A 20904-nucleotide genomic window follows, 5' to 3' on the forward strand; every position below is an offset into this window, starting at 1 on the left:
GTAGGAATGAGGGAGCAGAGCCTGTTGGGAAAAGACAAAACAGGTCTGTCAGGCAGGCCCCAACTCGGAAACCAAGTCCAACTTGCCCACAGCTTCTCAGAATGACCACCAGGGGGAGCAGCTCCTCACTACTGGGCTTGGTGGCTGTCTCCTCCTCCTCTCCTTCCCCTTCCCCTCTACCCACTTTCCTTTCTTCTGGGTCTCTCTGCAAACCTTTCCTCTCTTCTTCTCTGCTCTAGACACTATCTCCCGTGGTGAGGACATGGGGTTCCTGAGCTTGAGGATTTCATGAGCTGTTCAAGAAAGGAAACCAGTTAAAATTGTGAATGGAGAGTGTGAGGAAGGGGAGAGAACTCTGGGGTAAGAAAGACTCAAACTCAACTGAACCTTAATTCTGCCTCCTATTAACTGTGAGATCTCGGATAAGTCACTTCACCCCTCAGAGGCTGACAGGACTAACATCTGCATCGTAGGGTTCTGTGAGGGGTACCTGAGATGTCAGTTTTTGTATATGTAAATTAATTAGTGATATTAATAGCAACAACCTCGTTCTTAATGGTGGGAGGCTGGATATCTTCGCCTAAAACAAACAAAAAGAAATAAAAGGTATACACATTGGGAAGGAAGAAGTAAACCTGTCTTTAGGCACAAGTGACGTGGTTGTCTATGTAAAAAAATCCCCCAAGAAGCTACAAAAAAATCTCTTGGAACTATTAAGTAAAAATAGCAAGGTTCTAAGATACACGATCAATATACGAAAGTCAATTCCTCTTTATTTAATTTATATGGCAGATTCTAATGCTTTAATGCTTTCCTAGCTATTCTTTCATACCTATTTTTTCATATGAAGCTCAGTATAGACTTGTCTAGTTCCAGAACAAAGTTTATTGGTATTTTTATTGGGATTGTGTTAAATTTTCAAATTAAATAAGAAGGAACTTACATTGCACCATTAAGTATGATGTTAACTATAGGTTATTTGTAGATGTTGTTTATCAAACTGATGTTGAGACATCCTAAACAGGAACATAGAATGTCTTTCCACTTATTTCATTTCTACTTCAGCATCTTTTAGGAGTGTTTTAAAGTTCTTATATAGGCTTGTATATTGCTTATTAAATTTATTCCTAAATATTTTTTCTTCTTTGCTGCTGTATAAATAGGGTTTTCTCCTTCATTATATTATCTAACTAGATATCACTTGTGTATATTAGTTTCATATTCTGTTACTTCACTGAATTTTCTGTTGTTTAGTTAATTTTACCATTCATTCTCTAGGGCTTTCCTGGTATGCAACCATATCATCTGCAAGGGGTAAACTTGCTCCTTTCCCTCCCAATTCTTACGCCTCATATTGATCTCTCCTCTCTAACTGCCTTGCCTAATATCTCCAGTACAATTTGAATAGTGGAAGATCTCCTTGGTTTGTCACTTTTCTTAGCAGAATCACCTTTAGTAATTCCCCATTTAGTAAGACTGTAGCTTTAAGAACAAGATGTCTATTTTTTAATTATATTAACACAACACCCATTAATGTCACTCTGTGATGAGTTTTTGTCAAGGGCTTTTCCAACGTCTATGGAGATAATCATGATTTTCTTCTTAAATGTATTAATTCAATGCATTATACTGATGTCATCCCTAATCCCACCTGTTCATGACGTATGGTAATGTGATGTTGAATTCTGTTTTCTAATATTTTCTAAAATAATATTTCATTTGAATATTTTGCATTAATATTAATAAGCAATTCAATAAATGTATAATTTTTGTTCTTTTTTCAAAAAATTGAGTTTAAATATCAATGTTATATTTAGTATATAAGAAAGAAATTGGAAATTTTTCTTCCATTGGAAAGCTCTGGAACAATTTATGGAGCAGTGGGGCTGTCTAGTCTTTCCACATTTTCTAAACTTCTGTGAAACCATCAAGCCTGGTGCTGTTCTGTGGGGTGATTTCTTGATACTTTTCTCTGATATTCTATGGAAATTAATATGTTAGGTGTTTTATCTTTAATTGCCTCAGTTTAATTTGCAAATTTATTTGCATAGAAGTTTACAAAGTAATTTTGTGATTTTTAAAATTTATTCTCTTTCAATTATTTTTTCAACTTTCTTATTTTGTATATGTGCAATTTGTCCCTTTATTCTTGGTTACATTCACTAATGCTTCATATCTTTCATGATTTAAAAATGTTTTAATTGATTAATTATATCTGTTCATATTCTAATCTCTCTCATTTCTGTTTTTATTTATTTTTTTTTATTTTTTTTTTATTTTAGCTAACTACAGTGAAAATGAATCATTTCTGTTTTTATATTTATTATTTTATTCCATGTGCTTTATTTTGAGTTTCTTTGTTGTTCTTTTTCTACATTTTGTAACCTAGGAATTTAATTCATTCACTCTCCTTTCATTTTGGTTCATATACTTGTTTCCTCAAAATGAGCTGTGCATTCACTGAATTCCAACATCCAAAGAAAGATGTTTCTGAAATTTAAGATAATTCTAAAATGTGTACGAAAGAGTAAAGAACCAGTTATATAGTCTGGACACTGACACTAAATCTCCACTTCAGTGACGTCCGTGGATTACCTCTGCTAAGACATATGTGGCACCAAAGACATAAGGGCACTGTATGATGGATTAGTACAACCTCAACACTGTGGTCCCAGCCAGCAGGACCCCCTTACCGGGTATGTAATATTAAAATTGCTAGTTCTATTCAATTGAGAACTGGCAAATATTTTTCTCTTATATTTTGTATGAACCTGTTCTGTTTAGTGCCTGTTCTGACAGCCTTCCAGCTAGCTTGTTTCCACCACTTAAGGGACATAATATACCCTTCCAGGCCACCCATGAGGGACCTCAATAGATTGTCCCATAGGCCAGGCAGCTGTTCTTCTGATAGGGGACCCATTTGAATCTAAACTTCCACCCAAAACAGTACTCTGTGAGGGGCAGCTACACACTCTTCTGTTGCTTGTTGGTCTTACTACTACTGGCTTGGGGACTTTCACTGGTTTGCAATGAAGAGACTCAAGCCCTCCAGCAAACCACTGTTTCAACCAAGGATGACAAATGCTAAGGCCAACATCAACTGCAGTGGGTGCTCACTTTAAAAGGATTCACCCGTCCACATCCCAGATGACATTGTCCCTGCCCAATATCTCCCCCCTGGAGATAGCATTGCCTCAGATGACATGCCCTCAACCCAAGATCTTGATGATGAAGGTGCCCCCTGCCCATAATCTGCAAATAATAAATCATTGAACTTATTTCTTATTGAGATGACATATTGAATTTGCAACTTCTATCTGAAAACCCAGGGCCTACCCATGGGCGAGAGATTGCCTCAGACTCCCAGTATCAAATCGATGGTTAGACAGGCATAAACTGGGCATGGATCTGACAAAAGCCACAGGGGCATCTGCCAATATAAACAAATGCCCCACGTGAGGGACTCATTCGTCCAGGTCTTCTTAATTTCCCATTAAGGCAGGTGGCTAGCTCCTCTGGCACTGGAACCCCAATGTAGCTGTGAGTTCTCATAACAGAATGGCACCATCAGAAATGGGTAAGTTGACTAATAGATAAGAATAAAAGCCCAGACTCAGCCCATATATGTGTAGAATTCTGTTACATGGCAGAGACGGCATAGCATATCATGGGGAAAGGAAGGCATATTCAACAAATGGGCTTGGAAAAAATGGTTGTCCATATGCTAAGAGATAAAATTGGAACTAACCCATACTATATAAAAATCCAGATTAATTAAGACTTACATATAAAAAACCAAACTTTAAAAATCTTAATGGAGTATATAAGTGGGAAAAGATTTTTTAAAAACACCAAGCAAGGTCTATTTAATAAAAGACTGGTACATATGAATATATTAAAATTTATCCATTGATTTATCCATTGACACCTTAAAAGACAAGCTGGAAATTAGGAGAAAAGATTTACAGTATGTGTCATCACAAAGGGTTAGTATCATGAGAACATAAAAAACTTCTTCAAGTGCATATGAAGAGCACAAACAATACTATAGAGAAATGAGTAAAAATTAAGACCAAGCCTTTCGCAGAAGAGGATATGCCTGTAAATAAAGAGATTTTTCAGACTCCTGTAATCCTAGCACTCTGGGAGGCCAAGGCAGGAGGATTGCTCAAGGTCAGGGGTTTGAAACCAGCCTGAGCAAGAGCGAGACCCCGTCTCTACTAAAAATAGAAAGAAATTAATTGGGCAACTAAAAATACATAGAAAAAATTAGCTGTGCATGGTGGCGCATGCCTGTAGTCCCAGCTACTCAGGAGACTGAGGCAGAAGAATGGCTTGAGCCCAGGAGTTTGAGGTTGCCGTAAGCTAGGCTGATGCCACGGGCACTCTAGCCCAGGCAACAGAGTGAGACTGTCTCAAAAAAAAAAAAAAACAAAACAAACAAAAAAAAAAACTTCTACTTGCACACTTAGGATGAAAAGAAAATTAAATATTAAAAATTTAAAAAGAAAAAAAAGATTTTCAACATTAGTTATCAGGAAATGCCAATCAAGACTAAAACATGATATCATTTTACACCTTAGCAAAAAATCAGTCTGACCACACCCAGTGTCAGAGAAGATGTGGATCCATGGACGTCTCCCATATCCTCCAGGGGAGAGTGTGAATTGATGTACCATTTTGGAAAACCATTTGGCACTAGTCCCAAACCTGAACATTCACGTACTCTTAGACCCAGCAGTCCCTTGGGCAGCCTTGAGATTGCGAGAAGAGACAAGGGGTAGGGAGTGATAGAGAGAGCAGGGAGCAAGCTAGAGTGAGGCCATGGAGATGGAGAGCAGCTTTTCAATTCAAGAGCTGTTTAAATCAACAAAATACTAGAACAAGAACGTTACAGAAAATGACATCCCAATGGCCAGCAAACATATTAAAATGTGCAAAACCATATATTCGTTTTTGAGAAAATACTCTAACTACAATGAGGTGCCACCACACTCACTAAAATGGCTACAGTGTGGAGGAGGATGTGCAGCAGCCAGAATTCTCATCTGGGAATGTAATTTGTCCAACCCTTTTGGAAAACTACATAGACATCTACTGTGAGACCCATCAATTCTATTCCCAGGCACACACCCAACAGAAATATGTAGAAATGCGCCCTGAAAGACACATATCAGAATGCTCATGGCAGCGCAATTTGTAATAGCCAGAAACAAATGTCTATGAGCAGTAAAATGGATAAATTGTGGCACATTTACACAATGAAATACCACACAGCAATGAGAACAAATGCACTACAGATACACACAACGTGAATGACTCTCAAAAACGTGATCTTGAGCCAAATAAGCCAGTATCCAGAAAGTATATACTACACCATTCACTTTTTATGAAGTTCAAAAACAGAGGTGAGGGTGGTGGTCCCTCCAGGGAGGACAGCAGTGGCTGGCAAGGCCAGAAGTAGTGCTAGTTGTGTTCTGTTTGTTTGCCAGATTAATTTTTGTACTTTTAGTCCCAGCTACTCAGGAGGCCGAGGCAGGAGTATCTCTTGACCCCAGGAATTCAAGGTTGCAGTGAGCTGTGATCATGCTACTGCACTCCAGCCTGGGTGACAGAGAGGGACCCTGTCTGAAATATCTATGCACAGATCGATAGATAGAAAGATAGATAGATAGATAGATTATAGATATAAGGAGAATTAAAAGAACCAACAGGACATGGTGACTGATAGGTGTGGATGAAGAAGAACAAAAAGAACCTAGCCTGACCCAGGCTGTGGCCTGAGCAACTGGTCAGTGGAGTTACCCTTTCCTGAGATGCAGAAAAGCAGAGGAAGAACTGGCATGGCAAGTGGGAAGACATCACGTTCAGCTTTAGATGTGCCAGGATGGAGGTGTCTATCAGGCATTCAAGTGCAGATGTCAAGTAGCCACCCAGATATTCAAGTTCAGAGCCCAGGAAGAAGTCAGAGCTAGACATGCAGATTTGGAAATTCTCGTGGTGTAGATAGAATACCAGGCCATAAACCTGGATGAGATCTCCAAGAGCATGCACGTGTAGAGAGGAAAGAAGCCCCAAAGACAGAGGCTGGAAGAGGGGTCTCGAACGGTTAGTCTGGCAAAGGATTAGAGCCACAAAAGAGACCAGTAAGGAGCAGCCAGAGAGCTAGGAAGAAAACCAGGAGAGCATGGTGTTCACAGGCCAGAGTTTCAAAGAACAGGGAGTGATCAACCATGTGTGAGGCCCTGATAGGTCAGGATAAGATCTGAGAAGTGACAACTGGATTTAGCAACACAGAGGTCATTGGTGAACTTGCCAAGGGCAGTTTCTTGGAATGGTGGCACCTAGAGTGTGGAGTAGGGGAGGACAGGTGGGAGGTGAGGTTGGGAAGGCACAGAATACAGACAGCTCTTCCAAGAGTTTTGCTGTGTAAGTGAGTGGAGAAAGGGGGCAGGAGTGGGAGGAGATGGCAGAGTCAGGGGGTTTAGATGGTAGCTCTTACAGCATATGCATGGAGGGGCTGCAACACACATAGCGGGAGAAGAGACAAGAGTTGGGGCCCGTTCAGTGAGTGGGTGGGAAGGGAATGAGATTGCATTACACTTGGGGCTTCATATGCCAAGTGATAAGAAGGACAAGATTTAAGCAATCAGAGAAAGGTGGCCTGGCAGATAAGGCATTGCCTGAGGAGCTTGATAAGTCTGTACAACTCCTTCTCTTTCTACTGCAGTCAGCCAGGTGGATTCAAAGGTTTCTTCTAGGAAACAGGTCCCTGCCTTGGTGGGGGAAGGGAGGCCTTGGGGCTGGGCTGGACTGGGTGTGGCACCCTCCTGCCAGGCTTGTGCAACCTTAGGCAGGAAGAACAAAAACTGGTGTGTGCCTCGGGCCACAGCACAGCTGGGAGAAGCTGCAGGAGCCAGGGCGACAGGCCAGCATGGTGGAGTTCGCACCCTTGTCCGTGCCGTGGGAGCGCAGGCTGCAGACCCTCGCAGTCCTACAGTGGGTCTTCTCCTTCTTGGCTTTGGGTAAGGTGGGCTGCTGCTGGGGGATGGGAGACCTCGGCACCTGGATGGGGCAGAGCAGCCACGCCAGGCGCACACAGCACATTGATGGTAGAACGACATTTGTCCTAAAAGGGACTTTGCTGCACTCAGAGCCCCTGCCCTGAGAGACCTCAGCCTGCCAGAAGCCTTTTGGGGGTGGGGTGAGGTAGAAGCCGTTGCCTGTGGCTTCGGGCGGGTTACTTAACTTTCCTGGTAGAGCGCTGTGGGCTCTACCTTGCCACTTGGACAGAGACCAGCCCATTGGCTGCCGGGTGGTGTGGGGAAGCCTCTGGGTGATGGTGGGAAAGTTCCGGGCTCCTCAGGCTGCTCAGAGAGGAGGGATTTCCTTCTGTCCTTTCGGAGAGGAAGGAACTGGGACTGGTGGTAGGGAAAGAGAGAGGGACAGGGAGGAACAGGAACAGGAGGGGGAGAAAAGGTGCCGGCTGAGAGTGGGGTGCCCGGTTCCAGGCAAACCCATGGTCAGATCCTGGCTGGACAACTGAGCAGGTGCATGACTGTAGCCGATCTGTGCCTGACCTCTCCGAGCCTCTACCTTGTCATCTGCAGAATGGGGATAACGATGCCGGCCTCACAGGGCTGTTGTGGAGGAAATGAGCAAATGTGCTTACCTTTGCCCCGCACAGAGGTGGCCTGGCCCTTTGTCTGGGCTCACACAGGGGGCATGCTCTACCCCCTCACCCACCCCACCCCATTGATTTGTGGCCAGAGAGGTCACCCTTGCCCAAACTCCAGCTCTGTTGAGGGGAATATTTTCAAGGAAGGCCTGGGCCTGTGGATTGGGAAGGGAGAGCGAGGGGGAGTATGTGGGATTCTTCATGTCCTCTGCTGGCCCCATGCTGGGTAAGAACTGCTACCGCGGGCCTGGGGCTCAGCCTCTACACAGGTACCATTGTGCTGGTTGTTAAAACGTTGACATACTCTGCACATATTGATTGATAGCCATGTCACACACACGCGCATGTGCACACACACGGATGCTCTGTCAGAAACTCCCCACAATTTTGTAGCTAAAGGATTCATCCCTAGCAAAGTAGGCCCTCCACACTCCTGCCCTAGAATCCCTTCTAATTGATCTGTGTCTCTGTCCTAACAGTGGTTAAACATCTTAAATACCCCTGGCTTTCCCCATTACACAGATAAGCAGAGAAATTAAGGATTCACCGGCAGCAAGGACTGTGAAAACAGAGATCAGAGGAGAATTCCACACTGGGCCTAGTCCCAGTCCTGCTACACTGTCACCCATGGGGTGGCCAGGGGTTGGCCACTTCCCACCTCCCCTTTCAATAACAAGGGCATTGGCAGTAAAGGAAACAGAGCTCAGTGAGTTTTAGGAACACTGGGTGTGTGAGGGGAAGTAGGGAGGCAGGGCAGGAGGGACAGGGCCGGCTCTGGGGAGCCTGAATGCCAGGCCGAGCTCTCCGGACTGTGCCTGAAGTTATGGGGAAGTCACAGAAGGGCCTGAATAAGAGGAGGGACCTGGCTGGATTTATCATTGGTGTTAAGAGGCAGAGGATGGACAGAAAGATGGCTGGGTGGAAAAGGGTCTCCCTTTGCTCTGAGATCCCGAAAGATGGAAACTAGAACAGTTAATCCAATCAGTTGTCACAATTTATTGAGTGCTTGGTGAATGCAGAGGACTTTACTGGGGAGGGGAGGTAGGGCAGGGGAGATGGAGTGAATAAAGCAGCCTGGTTTACTGGGGAAAAAATGAGCTTTGGAGTCAGACCTACCTGGGCTCACACCCATGCTTCCAGAGTGACACTGGGCTGGCTGCATTCCCTCTTGGGGCCTTCATCTCCTCCTTGAAGGCCTGGAAAGTGGATCTCTTCCTGCTGGGGGCAAGGGCTGGACAGGACAGGGCTGCTAGTGCTGGGAATATGGGGAAAGCTCAGCCTGGGCAGTGTCACCTGCCTTCCCCTCAGACCTCTGTCCCCTGACAGCTCCTGCTTCCCTCCCCAGCCCAGATCTGCACTGTGGGCTTCATAGGCCTTCTGTTCACAAGATTCTGGGTCCTCGCTGTCCTGTATGCGGCCTGGTGGTACGTGGACCTAGACAAGCCGAGGCAGGGGGGCAGGCGTGTCCAGGCCTTCAGGTGCTGGAGCATATGGAAGTACATGAGGGACTATTTCCCCATCTCGGTGAGTGCTGGGGCTGGTTGGGGGGGTGGGGAGGAATTGTCCAGGGTGTGGCCCTGAGTGCAGTGACAGGGTACCGGGCTGGGAGGCAGGAGGCCTCCGCTACTACGTGGCCTGGGGAAGAGTCCAGCTTTCTTTGGATCGTGGTTTCCCATCTGTGGGGATGTGGAGCCAATACGAGCACTGATGGGCAGGATCGGCAGGAGCTCTGTGGGGCATGTAGTGTGGCACACATATGTCCCTTAAAGGTACAGACCCATCACAGCCCAGGTTTGGGGGTGAAGGTAATAAACTTCCAGGTCCTGAGAGACCATCTAACCCTACAGTTAAATTCATCAGATGAGGAGACTGACACCTAGAGAGGGACGGGGTGTTACCAAGGTCACACAGCAAGTTCTTGTACAGAGTTCGTACATTGACTATGGGTAAAGGTATAGGGGAGAGAGCTCTGAGCAGTTCTTCTGGGCAAAGCCCTGTCCCATTCTGGGGCTCAGTTTCCCCATGTATCTAATAAGCAGACTGACCCCTGCCCCCTACTCTGAGTGCCTTCAGATCTCTGCTGTTCTGACTCGTGTCACCTCATGGTCATCGTGGACACTTGGCTCTGGAACTTGAAGGTTGGTCCAGAGCAGAACAGATCCCTGGTTTGAGTGAAGAGACCTCTTGGTCCTTTCAACTGACTTAGACAGATGAACCCCTTGATCTAAGCAGCCAGGCAGAGATGGTTTATTGGCCGTAGGAAGTAGGATGGGGGAGGCAGTGGAGACACAGAGAGGGGCAGGCACAGGCAGGTGGCCCTCTCTGGAAACAGGTGAGAAGTATGGGGTATGGACTCTGGAGCTAGACAGACTAGAGTCTAGTCCCAGCTCGGCCACATACCACAGCAGCTGGACGACCCTGGTAAGTTACACAGTCTCCCCGAGCCTCAGCTTCCTCACATGTACAGAGGGGACGACGCCACACCCCTCACTGCCTTGTGTGGACTCAACGAGACGAAGCAGGTAAAGCACCCTGCGAGTTTTCTGTGAACTAGTGTAATAGCGTGTACTCTTTTACTGAGTCAGCAGTGACTCTGAGGAGCCTTGGCTGTGACCACAGGTCCGGGGAGGACTCCGAGAGTCTAGAGCCCTTCTGCTCTGACCTGCACACCTGCATGGCCTCTCCCAGCCCACCCAGGAGCCCCACATCTTCCTGCCTCTCCAGAAATCAGGCCCCCTGCTGATGAAGGGGAAGGGGAGGAGGAAACAAGCCCACGGAAGTTAAATGACTTGCCCGAGTCTTGGGGACTCAGCGGCAGAATCAGCTCCTGCCTTGCTTCCCTCAGAGAGTCCTGGGGCCAAGAACGACTAGCAAAGTCTGGGTAACAACCAGAATGCAGGAGCCTCGAGCACCCCAGTGGGCAGGGCCTCCAGGGCGAAGGGCAAGGGTGGGGCAGGCCGGGCAGAGGGCAGGAAGCTGCTGGCAGGGACTGCCATGCTTGTGAGAGGTGGTAGATGTTGACAGGCAGAGCAAGATCTAGCCTGGGGAGCCCAGGCGGGGCTCAGTCTTCCCCACCCTTCATATGTGCTTCCTCCACAGGGCTCCCTCCCGGATCTTGTCAGCAAAGAAGAGCAGGGCTTGCTGGGTCCCGAGAGCAGCCAGGGCACGTCTCGGGCAGAGTCCCCCGTCCCGCCCCAGGACCTCTGAGCTTTGAGATTCTGAACTCCCTTCCCCACCTCTCCTCTTTCCAGACTGGGGATTCCTCTTCTGTTCTGGGAAGGTCAGAGGTTTCCTGGGAAAGTGTGCTGTGGCCAGCCCAGGAAGGTGTATGAGACATCAGGTACCAAGCCAAGAAAACCTTAAGCAGGTTCTGGCCTCTGGTAGAGCTTTGTAGGTTCTGCCTCTAGTCTGTCCTCCGACTTGTGAGCTGAATCCTGAGCTCACTGGGAAAGAAAGGTGACTTACACAGGGACATGCATAAGCACAGGCCCAGAAGCTTGCCACGGTGCGAGTCCTGAGCCCCAGCCTGACGCTCAGCGTGACTAAGGCAGAAGGGATACCTGCAGGTGAGGCTGGGGAGGTCCTCTGGGTCAGATGGCGGAGGCTATCGGAAGCCATTCCACAGAACTAAGGCTGCTCAACGGAACGTTGTCCAGGGGGTGTCTCCCAGGCAGCCCAGGGGCCTCCAAAGGACAGCATGTGGCCCCCTTCGCACCTGAGTGTTTCCAGTCCCAGGTCCGGCAGATATGATATTGAGGCAGCTCTGTGGCCCTCCCCTCTCCACTGTCCTTTCTGCTCCTTCCCCAGCCAGGTGGTTCCTAAGGAAGGTTTCTCAGCCTTGGCTATGACACTGATGGGACGCTGGCCTTGATTTGCAGAAATTCTACCTGCAGGATTATCGCCCCTTGCAGCGCCACCTGCCAAGGATGGGCAGTACCACGAGTAGCCAGCAGAGGGCGCGAGGATGTTCTCGTAGACTTTGCGTGTCCCAGGCTGGGGGCCTGCAGGGGTGGGGCTGCTGTCTGCAGCCTCCCTTCCGCCAGCCCTTCTAGGAGACCTTCCCACCCTTCCAGGCACCTTTGCTGGGCAGGCCCTGCAGGTACGTGGGTGAGCAGAAGTTAGGGAGTCCCTGTTCTGCTGAGCTCCCCTGACATTCACAAACCTCTGCACTCCACTGTCAAATGCACGTGGTGATTTCTGAGCTTTCATCGGTTCTTACCGGGATCTAATGAACTACTGGCTGGTGGTGGGATTTCAAGCAAAGCTCAGAAATTATTTTGGGGCCTTGGAGCTTTCTGAAGTCACCTAGTCAGCTTTCTAAGGAGCTAATGGTGGAGCATCAGGCAAGGTTTTGTGTAGGAGGCTGTTCCCCTTCATGCTGGAGACCCCCCCCCCATGAGCTGGGTACCCCGACCGTGAAGATCTCACCATTCCGAGCAAACACTGTCTACACTGGCCAAGGCCTTAGGAGGGACCAAGTGCTGCGGCCAGGGCTGGGACCGGGTATCAAGAAATGCTGCCCTCCTAGTGCTGGTCATTGTCAGAGCCAGGCTTGGGGCAGTGCCGGACATCCCCTGTCCCCACCCACCCAGCCACTTCTGGGACGAACCCTCAGTTCTTTTGCAGCCTGCCAGGCATCACTAGGGACTTAGTGCCCTACCTCCCAGCCCCCACCCTCAGCACACTGGGGTCTCTTAGCCTGAGTCAGTGGGCCTCAGGTGGCCAGCTGTCACCCAGGACAGGACCCTAGCTTACACAACCTAGGATGCACCCTTCCTTCTGCAATGCGATGGCTTCCTTCACCTGTAAGAAGATCTTCCTTCACACAGAACTGGGGCCTGTCTCTAGGGACCCTCCCAGAAGTCCTTCCTCTGCCATGAGCAGGAGAGCTGACACAGAGCACAGCTGTCCCCTCAGCCCTACGGCAGCCCCACAGGGACTAGGGCCTCCCACCCTTTTGACTTCCACTGTGCCCCTAGCCAGGCAGCTCTCCAGGGGCTTTTTCCACCTGGGTACCAGTAATGTTGGGACCATGTCATCCTTTACTGTGGGGGCTGTCTGCACCCCTGGCATCTACCCACTCAATACCAGTAGCTCTACCCTCCCAACTCCTCTCGGCTGGCAAAGTCCTGACCACAGGATTGGGGTCAGGGAGCCTTCCTTCTGAAGCAGGCTGCATCAGCCTCATCCACCAGGTTCATTTCTTCCTTTTCTTTTCCCAGAGCATCTCCTCTGTTCCAGGCCTATAGTGGGGACACAGACATGCATCAGACACGTGGTCTCCAATGTTCACAGTGATGTTGTGACAGATTTGGGCACAGGGACAGATAGACGAGATTAGTACAGAAAGATACCAGTAGTGACCACATCTGGGGAGGTGGCCCAGTGATGGCCCCACAGTGCCACATGTGGCTACGTGCATGTAGATGCTTGGGCTAATGTTGGCTCACTTGCTTGGACACAGGCCCTCACTCTCACCAGGATATTTCTCTGTACACGAGTGCTTTTTTATTAAGGGAATACTCATTCATTTGTTGATTTATTTAAAGTAAGTAATACATTCTTGTTCAAAATTCAAAAAGGAGTCGAGTACAGTGACTCACGCCTGTAATCCTAGCACTTTAAGAGGCCAAAGTGATAGGATTGTTTGAGGCCTGGAGTTAAACACCAGCCTGAGCAAGTGCAAGATCTCATCTCTACCAAAAAAAAAAAAAAAAAAAAAAAAAAGCCAGGCATGGTGGCACATGCCTGTAGTCTCAGCTACTTGGGAGGCTGAGGCAGGGGGATCACTTGAGCCCAGGAGTTTAAGGTTGCAGTGAGCTATGAGGATGCCACTGCACTCTAGCTGGAGCAACAGGGCAGGACCCTGTCACACACATCCACACACACACACAAAAAAAAAAAAATCAAAAAGGGACAAGAAGGTGGGTATGAAAAGTTCTCACCTCACTTTACTTCCCGTCTCCCCAGTTCCTGTCCCCAGAGGCAGCGATGACTAGCAGTCTCTGTTGTATCCATATACAAGCAAATGTAATTTTCCCTTCTCTGCACAGTTGCAATGTTTTAGATGCATTGTCCTGCTTCTTGCTTTTTCACCCAATAAGCTGTCATGGCCATCTTCCCTATCAGGACAGGAAGGGCTGCTTCACACTTCTCTGTGGCCATAGCAACATGTATGGATGTTTCACAGTTTGTCTAAAGAGGCCTGTTGATGTACATTTGAGCGGATGCCAGGTTTTTTGATATTACCAAAGCATGATGTTCCAGTTAGTAGCCTCTTTCAGATGTCATTTTGTGCAAGTGTGAGAAATTCTGTTGGCTAAATTCCTCAGCGGTGGATTTGCTGGGTTAAAAGGTCAGTTATGTTTTTTGGTTTCCATAGATGTTGTCAAATTGCCTTTATGAATGTACAAAATTACCTTCCCACTAACAGAGAATGAAAACGTAAGCACTTGCTTACATTTTTTCAGTGCATTCAGCAAGGTATATTTTTTAAAGAAACGCCACCATGTGGCTTCCTGAGGAAGTACCTTTCCCGTTGAGAATAACCAGGGACTGCTCTGCTCTGTCCACATTCTCATGTCTAGTACATATGAAGAGGTTTGTCCTTGTCTGGGAAGGCAATTGTCCCTCCACCTGTGGTCCCTGCAGCCCTTCTGCGAGGGGTCAGTGGGTAACCTGGAGGGCGTGTGCCAGGGGACTGCAGAGGCCACGTCCAGGTGGGCAGGAGAACGTGGAGCTGTCAGGCCTGGATGGGGCAGGCTGGCTCAGGGCACTGTTGATGCCTGTAGGCTGCTCTGAGGGAGGGCGGGGCAGTCCTATCAGGCAGCCTCCTGCCAGGGGACTGGATGTGGGGCCAGGGGCCCTGTGGACTCTGCTGGCCAGGGCTCCCAGAGCACAGGGCACTGAAAGCGGTAAGCCGGCAGTTCCTAGTGGAATGGGGAGAGGATTGGTCACCCTCACCCTCACAGTCGCCGCCCGCAGCAGTAATCTTTGCAGACTCAGCTACCTGGCACAGACTGTCCAGGGACTAGCCGGGAGCAGCGTTTGTTAACTCAGGCCCCCCTTCCCCCTACTTCACCCAGGGGCTGCTGCTGACAGCGGCTTTCTCTCCCACTCCATCTGCAGCGTCTGGTGGCCTGACCAGGCCCGGGCAAGTCGCTGCACTGGAGGGGAAAGAGTGGACAAAGGACAATGAAGTTGTGGCGAAGGGAGGGCAGAGAGCCACAGGGTGAGACGCTTGCATGGCGCAGGGGTGAACGGGACCACAGCCAGCCTCCTGCTCTGCGCGCTCCTCAACCCAGCAGGAATCCGCTCCTGATGGAGCCTAGGGATGCTGCTCCCAGGTCGGAAGGGCCAATGTTTCTTGTAGTCGTCCCTCGTATCTGTAGGGGATTGGTTCCAGGACCCCTGTGGATACCAAAACCCAACACGCTCAAGACCCTGACATAAAATAGCATCGGCTTTGCATATAACCTAAGCACATGCTCAGTACCCTTTAAACCATCCCTAGGTCACCCTCGACACCTGATACAGTGTGAATGCTATGGAAATACTTGCTATGCTGTACTGTGTAGGGAACAATCAAGGGGAAAAAGCCGTACATGTGCAGTGCGAACACAATCGTCTATTGTTTTCCTCCGAGTATTTTGCGCCCGAGGCCGGTTGCGTCCGCGGACGTGGCACCCACGCATGCGGGGGGCGGAGCCGAGCGCCGTTGATGGGGCGCGGTGGCGCCCCCGTGCGGCCCTACGATGCCTTCACGTTGCATCGCGTCGGGCAGTCTTGGGAATTCCAGGCAGCATCCTAACTGAGCTGCTCAGCAGCCCCTGCAGGTAGCAAGCGCAGGGACAATACTGAAGTGCCATTTTACAGCCGAGGGGCCTGAGAGGGAGCAATCCGTCCAAAGCCAGCGTCGAGTGGTGGCGCAGCCAGCACCACGGTAACCTATGGCCAGGTGCATTCACACACCGTACCTGAATCTCCGTAGGAACCCAGGGCAGTCAGAACCTGGATGAAGAACCTGAGGCCCAGAGGCGGGTTTTCCCAGGTCACACAGTGAGGGGCGGAGTCAGGGTTATTGGCACGCAGGCCCAGCCCTGGCTCACCAGGTTGCCGTCCCTGCAGCTGGTGAAGACGGCCGAGCTGGACCCCTCCCGGAACTACATTGCGGGCGTCCACCCCCACGGGGTCCTGTCGGCTGGAGCCTTTGTCAACCTGTGCACTGAGAGCACAGGCTTCTCGTCGCTCTTCCCGGGTATCCGTCCCCATCTGATGATGCTGACCCTGTGGTTCTGGGTCCCCTTCTTCAGGGATTACATTATGACCTCAGGTGAGTCTCCCCACCTCGGGTAGCTCAGGAAGAGGAGGCTGGAGGTGTGGGAGGAGGAGCTTTAGGGAGGGCTGCCAACAGTTCTGTACTTGTTCCAAGAGCATGCTGCAGGAGAGCGCCTTGCTGGGCAGCGAGCCCAGTGAGGAGGTGGGGAGGAAGAAGAGGACTCAGGGAACTCCCAACTGGAGTGGGATGCAGTGGGATGGGGACCCTGGCCTCTCTGGGTATGGCTGGTGATCCCTTTCTTGGGCTACACCCAACCACGCAGTCCCTGCTCTCTCACCCCATACCTGATCCACCTTCCTCTCTCTCCAGGGCTGGTCACATCAGAAAAGGAGAGTGCTGCTCACATTCTGACCAGGAAGGGCAGCGGGAACTTGCTAGCCATCATCGTAGGGGGTGCCCAGGAGGCACTAGATGCCAGGCCTGGAGCCTTCAGGCTGTTACTGCGGAACCGCAAGGGCTTCATCAGGCTCGCCCTGACGCACGGGTATCAAGCCTCTGGGAAGAGCACTCTGAGTTCAGCTGGAGATTGACAAGGGTTGTATTTTGGTGGGAAGACAGCAGAGAGTATTGGGGTTCCTATTTTGGCAGGGAGATTCTCAGTCTATTCACAATGAAGATTATATTTTGTTGGTTCATGCCCAAATACCTAGAAAAGTTTACAAACAGGAGACTGGATGATCAAAGGGACTAGGAATGGACATATTCCCCAAAGCTGGTACCAGACTGGAAACCTGTGGGATCTGGAAGAATGGGATGTGGGGCATATTGCAGAGCTTTTTTCCCATCTTGGAGTGAAGCATCTTTCAGGAAAAAAATGCAGATTTTTAAATCTAGGAGAACTCTCTGAAATATTTTGGTCTACCTGTCACGGTGCAACTCAGAAGTTGTGGCCCTGGGGGGGACCTGCCTAAGGTCAGTGAGTGGGCCATGCAAGTCCCCTACTTCCAGCTGAGGGCTCTGTCCTCTGTTCCACCTCCTGGTTGCTGAGTCTCTGCAGGAAGCTAGGTGAGCTTTCAGCTTGCGCCTCCTCTGGGGCCTCCCAATGCCCTCTCCCCTCTGTTTCTCTCCAGGGTCCCCCTGGTGCCGATCTTCTCTTTTGGGGAAAATGAGGTGTTTGACCAGGTTGAGAACTCTTCTGGCTCCTGGTTGCGCTGTGTCCAGAACCGGCTGCAGAAGATCATGGGCATCTCCCTCCCACTCTTCCATGGCCGTGGCATCTTCCAGTACAGCTTTGGTCTCATGCCCTACCGCCGGCCCATCACCACTGTGGGTGAGTCAAGACCCAGGCTGGGGGGTAGACAGGCTACAATATAGAGACCTGGGCTGTTCACTGCAAGGGGACATGGAGAAGGGCCAGACACATAGCCTGCCCTCATGAAGCTCACGTTCTAGCCTGGCAAAACGCACACACAAGCAGATTACCCTAACCCAGCGTGGGGTGGAACTATAGCAGAGGCAGAAAGAACAATGGTCACTGCTGACTGCTGAGCACCTGCTGTATGCCAAGCACAGCACTGGCTGCCTCACGTGAAGCAGCTCAGTTTTCCCTAACAACCTCTGAGGCAGGGATTATTATCCCCATTTCATTGATGACAAACTGAGACTCAGGGAAGTTAAATAACTTCCAAAAGATCACACTGCCTTTGAATAACAAAGTTGAGATTTGAATCAGGATCTATCTGACTTTTTATCATGCCAGAGAAGGAGGGTTTAATTCTAACCCAGAGAAGCTAATGAGGCTTATTTGGAGAAGGTGGATATCAGGGAAGGGCATTCCAAGTGTGTTAAAATTGTGTGTAAAGTAACCATCAATAGGCTTTGAATTAGAGCCTGAGAGATGTTCCTTTAAGAAATGGGCATGAGCTTTACAGACTTAACATCATCCTTTTCAGCTATTTGGACAGCTCTTTTGCCTTCTTAGATTTCAACTAGGTTCCTCTGACAAAGTTTATAGAGAGAGGTCCATTCATCTCATCTCCATCCATCCATTTATTTGTTAGTTGAGCACAGACTAGATAAACCCTTACATAATGACCTTCTCTGTGGCACGTGGTAATATTTTCATGAATTTTAATACTACTACTGCCTACAGAGTTATTCTGAAGAGGAGAGTGCAGGGGAGCTGCCCTCCCAGCCAGGCAGAACCACAAAAAGAAGGTTGGCTAGGGCTGCCCTGATTCCTCCTTAGAATGAGGTGGGGGCCTGCAGGTCAGCATGGAGGTGTGTCGGGGGAAGAAGAAATACCTGGACTATGAACCTGCCCCATCCTAGAAATACAGGCACTTCCAATCATGGCATCTTAGACTCCCCAAATCATACAGCCTAAAGATGAAGTTCATACTCCTGGGGTTTAAAACCTGGCAGTGGTTCTTCCTGGCTATGTGACCTTGAATGAGGTACTTAACCTCTCTGAGCCCCATTGCATCACCTGTCAAAGAGGAATAATGACAGGTTTTTATCCCCCTAAGATCAAAGAACACAACACATGTGAAGCACCTAGCACATTGTCTGGCACACTGAAATAGGGTATTATCCTATTGGTGTTATCCTATCGGAATCTTAGAGTTGCCTTAACATCTTAGAATCCATTTCCTGAATCAGGATTGAAAGGGATGAGTAAGGGTGCTTTCCTACAGGGATGACCTTGGGGTGGGCACCTGCTCCAAAAGCTCCTGTGACTCCAGCAGTCCCCACTCTGGGCCACTGTCCACCTCTGTGCCTTGCAGTGGGGAAGCCCATTGAGGTGCAGAAGACGCTGCAGCCCTCAGAGGAGGAGGTGAACCAGCTGCACCAGCGCTATATCAAGGAGCTGTGCAACCTCTTCGAGGCCCACAAGCTGAAGTTCAATATCCCCTCTGACCAACACTTGGAATTCTGCTGAGCAACTCCAGCCAGAGGAAGGGCTGCCCCAAAGGGCAGGGCCAGCATCAGAGAGGTGCTGTGATCTGAGAAGGCTTTCTGGAAGCACTTGTTGGACATTATCTTCAAGAGCCTTCCCAGACTCCTGCAACTCCAACCAATGTCAGGCCACAAGTCACAGCTGGCAATGAGGAAGAGGAGATCAGACTCTGGCATTCGCAATTTGTATTGCTGCTGCAAAACCTCTGCAAGTCTCCTGCTTCTTGGCCTCTGCCCACTGGTGAAATGGGAGAGAGGGCTGGAAGAGAATGATTTCTGAGGTCTCTGTCCTCTGTTGTAATATCACTCAAACATTCTGAAAGAAAATGTAGGCAAAAGAGAGAAGATTTCTTTTCCTCTAACCTTGAGTGACAGCACAAAGAAGCCACCAGTTCCAGGCTCTTCTACAAGCACCCTCGTCCTGTGTCCTGGATGTCCCAGCTCCTCCCTCCCCACGCTGGAGAGGAGGGGGAGCCAGTAAGCCCCTGCACTCACCCTAGGCACCTTCAGGTTTCTGTGTCTCTGAGGGATGGAGTGGCAGCCAGAGGCGCCTAGAAGGTGGGTCCTGCACTCTGCCACTGACTGGCTGTACGACTGTGAACAGGCCTCTTCTCCCCTCCCTCTGAGCCTCAGTTTCCCCAACTGACTAAGATGATCTCTGAGTCTCAGCTTTGACATTATGTAGGCTGAGAGCTCCATGAGGGTGCCTCTTGTCCTTTGTAACTTCAGCCCCTGACCTTGGCACAAAAGGGGGGCTCCATAAATGTCAATTAATAAAGGGATTCTATTCTAGCAATCTTCTCTTCCTTCCCACTCTGCAACCAAGGGGGCTGGGCAAATCCTCACCTTTGAGCCCCACCCTGGCCCTGCGGCCCCATCTCACCTTCCCACAAGCCAGATCAAACTGGGCCAGGTAAGACCATGTTGATCTCTTCTTTCCTGAGCCTCCAACCCTAAGCTTACCACCTCTGGCCCCATTCTGTTGGGAAAGATGGGTGAAGGGCTCCGTTGAAACCCAGGGCAGACCAGCAGAGAATGAAAACCAGATGCAAGGTGTGTGCTTGCATGTGTCTGCAGTCTGGGTAAGATGGGGACAGTCGCCCTGAGAATTCTGGATTTCTGGGTTAGGCACATGTGTCAGTAGTGAGGAAACGGGATGGCTGGGTCAGACCAGGGCTTGTGACTCCCTTCCACCCTCTAGTGAGGAAGCAGACAGTTCCCCACAAGGAGCAGATCACACCAATGCCTAGACGTGAGGAGCGTTTGGAGAAGTGTAAATTTGAGGTCCAGTCCTGGTTCCACACCTGTTCAGTGACCCAAACCTCAGTTTGGTCATCTAAGAAATAAGGATCGCAGTATCCACCTCCCATGTTGTGAGCAGTTCCTGAGATAATAAGCTACTCATGTCTTTTGTGTCATGATGTGCAGTCCATGTAAATTAGGAGTTGGGTGATGAACGTGCCCAGTGTCTTGCAAAGGTGCCTGTTATTATCCTATTAGGCAACGTGGCATAAGGTCACAAGAGGAAAAGGAATAAAGAACAGTGGGGGGGCTGGGCGCAGTGGCTCACGCCTGTAATCCTAACACTCTGGGAGGCCGAGGTGGGAGGACTGCTTAAACTCAGGAGTTCAAGACCAGCCCGAGCAAGAGCGAGACCCGTCTCTACTATAAATAGAAAGAAATTAGCCAAACAACTAAAAATAGAAAAAATTAGCTGGGCATGGCAGCGCATGCCTGTAGTCCCAGCTACTTGGGAGGCTGAGGCAGGAGGATCGCTTGAGCCCAGGAGTTTGAGGTTGCTGTGAGCTAGGCTGACGACATGGCATTCTACCCAGGGCAAGAGAGTGAGACTCTGTCTCAAAAAAAAAAATAAAGAAAGAACAGTGGGGCCAGGCACAGTGGGCTGTGATCATGCCACTGTGCTCTAGCCTGGGGGACAGAGTGAGATCTGAAAAAAAAAAAAAGTGGCATTCAGAGAAAGGAGTGATGA

The 20904-nt window shown here is 49.4% G+C and overlaps 1 protein-coding gene across 2 annotated transcripts; it reads left to right on the forward strand.

Annotated features, from left to right (window-relative positions):
• Window positions 1–6846: 6846 nt before the first annotated feature.
• Window positions 6847–19699, forward strand: MOGAT2 (monoacylglycerol O-acyltransferase 2). 2 transcript variants are annotated; one of them, XM_012745144.2, is made up of 6 exons: window positions 6847–7025; window positions 9024–9202; window positions 15806–16010; window positions 16326–16500; window positions 17087–17286; window positions 18743–19699. In XM_012745144.2, exons 1-6 carry the CDS (start codon window positions 6935–6937, stop codon window positions 18895–18897), a joined length of 1005 nt encoding a protein of 334 aa, XP_012600598.1. In that variant the 5' UTR covers window positions 6847–6934; the 3' UTR covers window positions 18898–19699. The 2 variants fall into 2 exon arrangements, with proteins under 2 accessions (XP_012600598.1, XP_012600599.1); XM_012745145.2 differs by having other exon boundaries at window positions 6857–6999.
• Window positions 19700–20904: the final 1205 nt, after the last annotated feature.

This window comes from Microcebus murinus, chromosome 4 (genome assembly GCF_040939455.1).
Source record: "Microcebus murinus isolate Inina chromosome 4, M.murinus_Inina_mat1.0, whole genome shotgun sequence".
Taxonomy (NCBI): domain Eukaryota; kingdom Metazoa; phylum Chordata; class Mammalia; order Primates; family Cheirogaleidae; genus Microcebus; species Microcebus murinus.

What these genes read in the sequence shown, in the direction of transcription:
- MOGAT2 (XM_012745144.2), top strand. Translation starts at nt 6,935, where the DNA reads ATGGTGGAGTTCGCACCCTTGTCCGTGCCGTGGGAGCGCAGGCTGCAG. An exon ending in GGATTACATTATGACCTCAG is followed by an intron (nt 16,011 to 16,325) that starts GTGAGTCTCCCC and finishes CTCTCTCTCCAG; the next exon opens with GGCTGGTCACATCAGAAAAG. An exon ending in AGGCTCGCCCTGACGCACGG is followed by an intron (nt 16,501 to 17,086) that starts GTATCAAGCCTC and finishes GTTTCTCTCCAG; the next exon opens with GGTCCCCCTGGTGCCGATCT.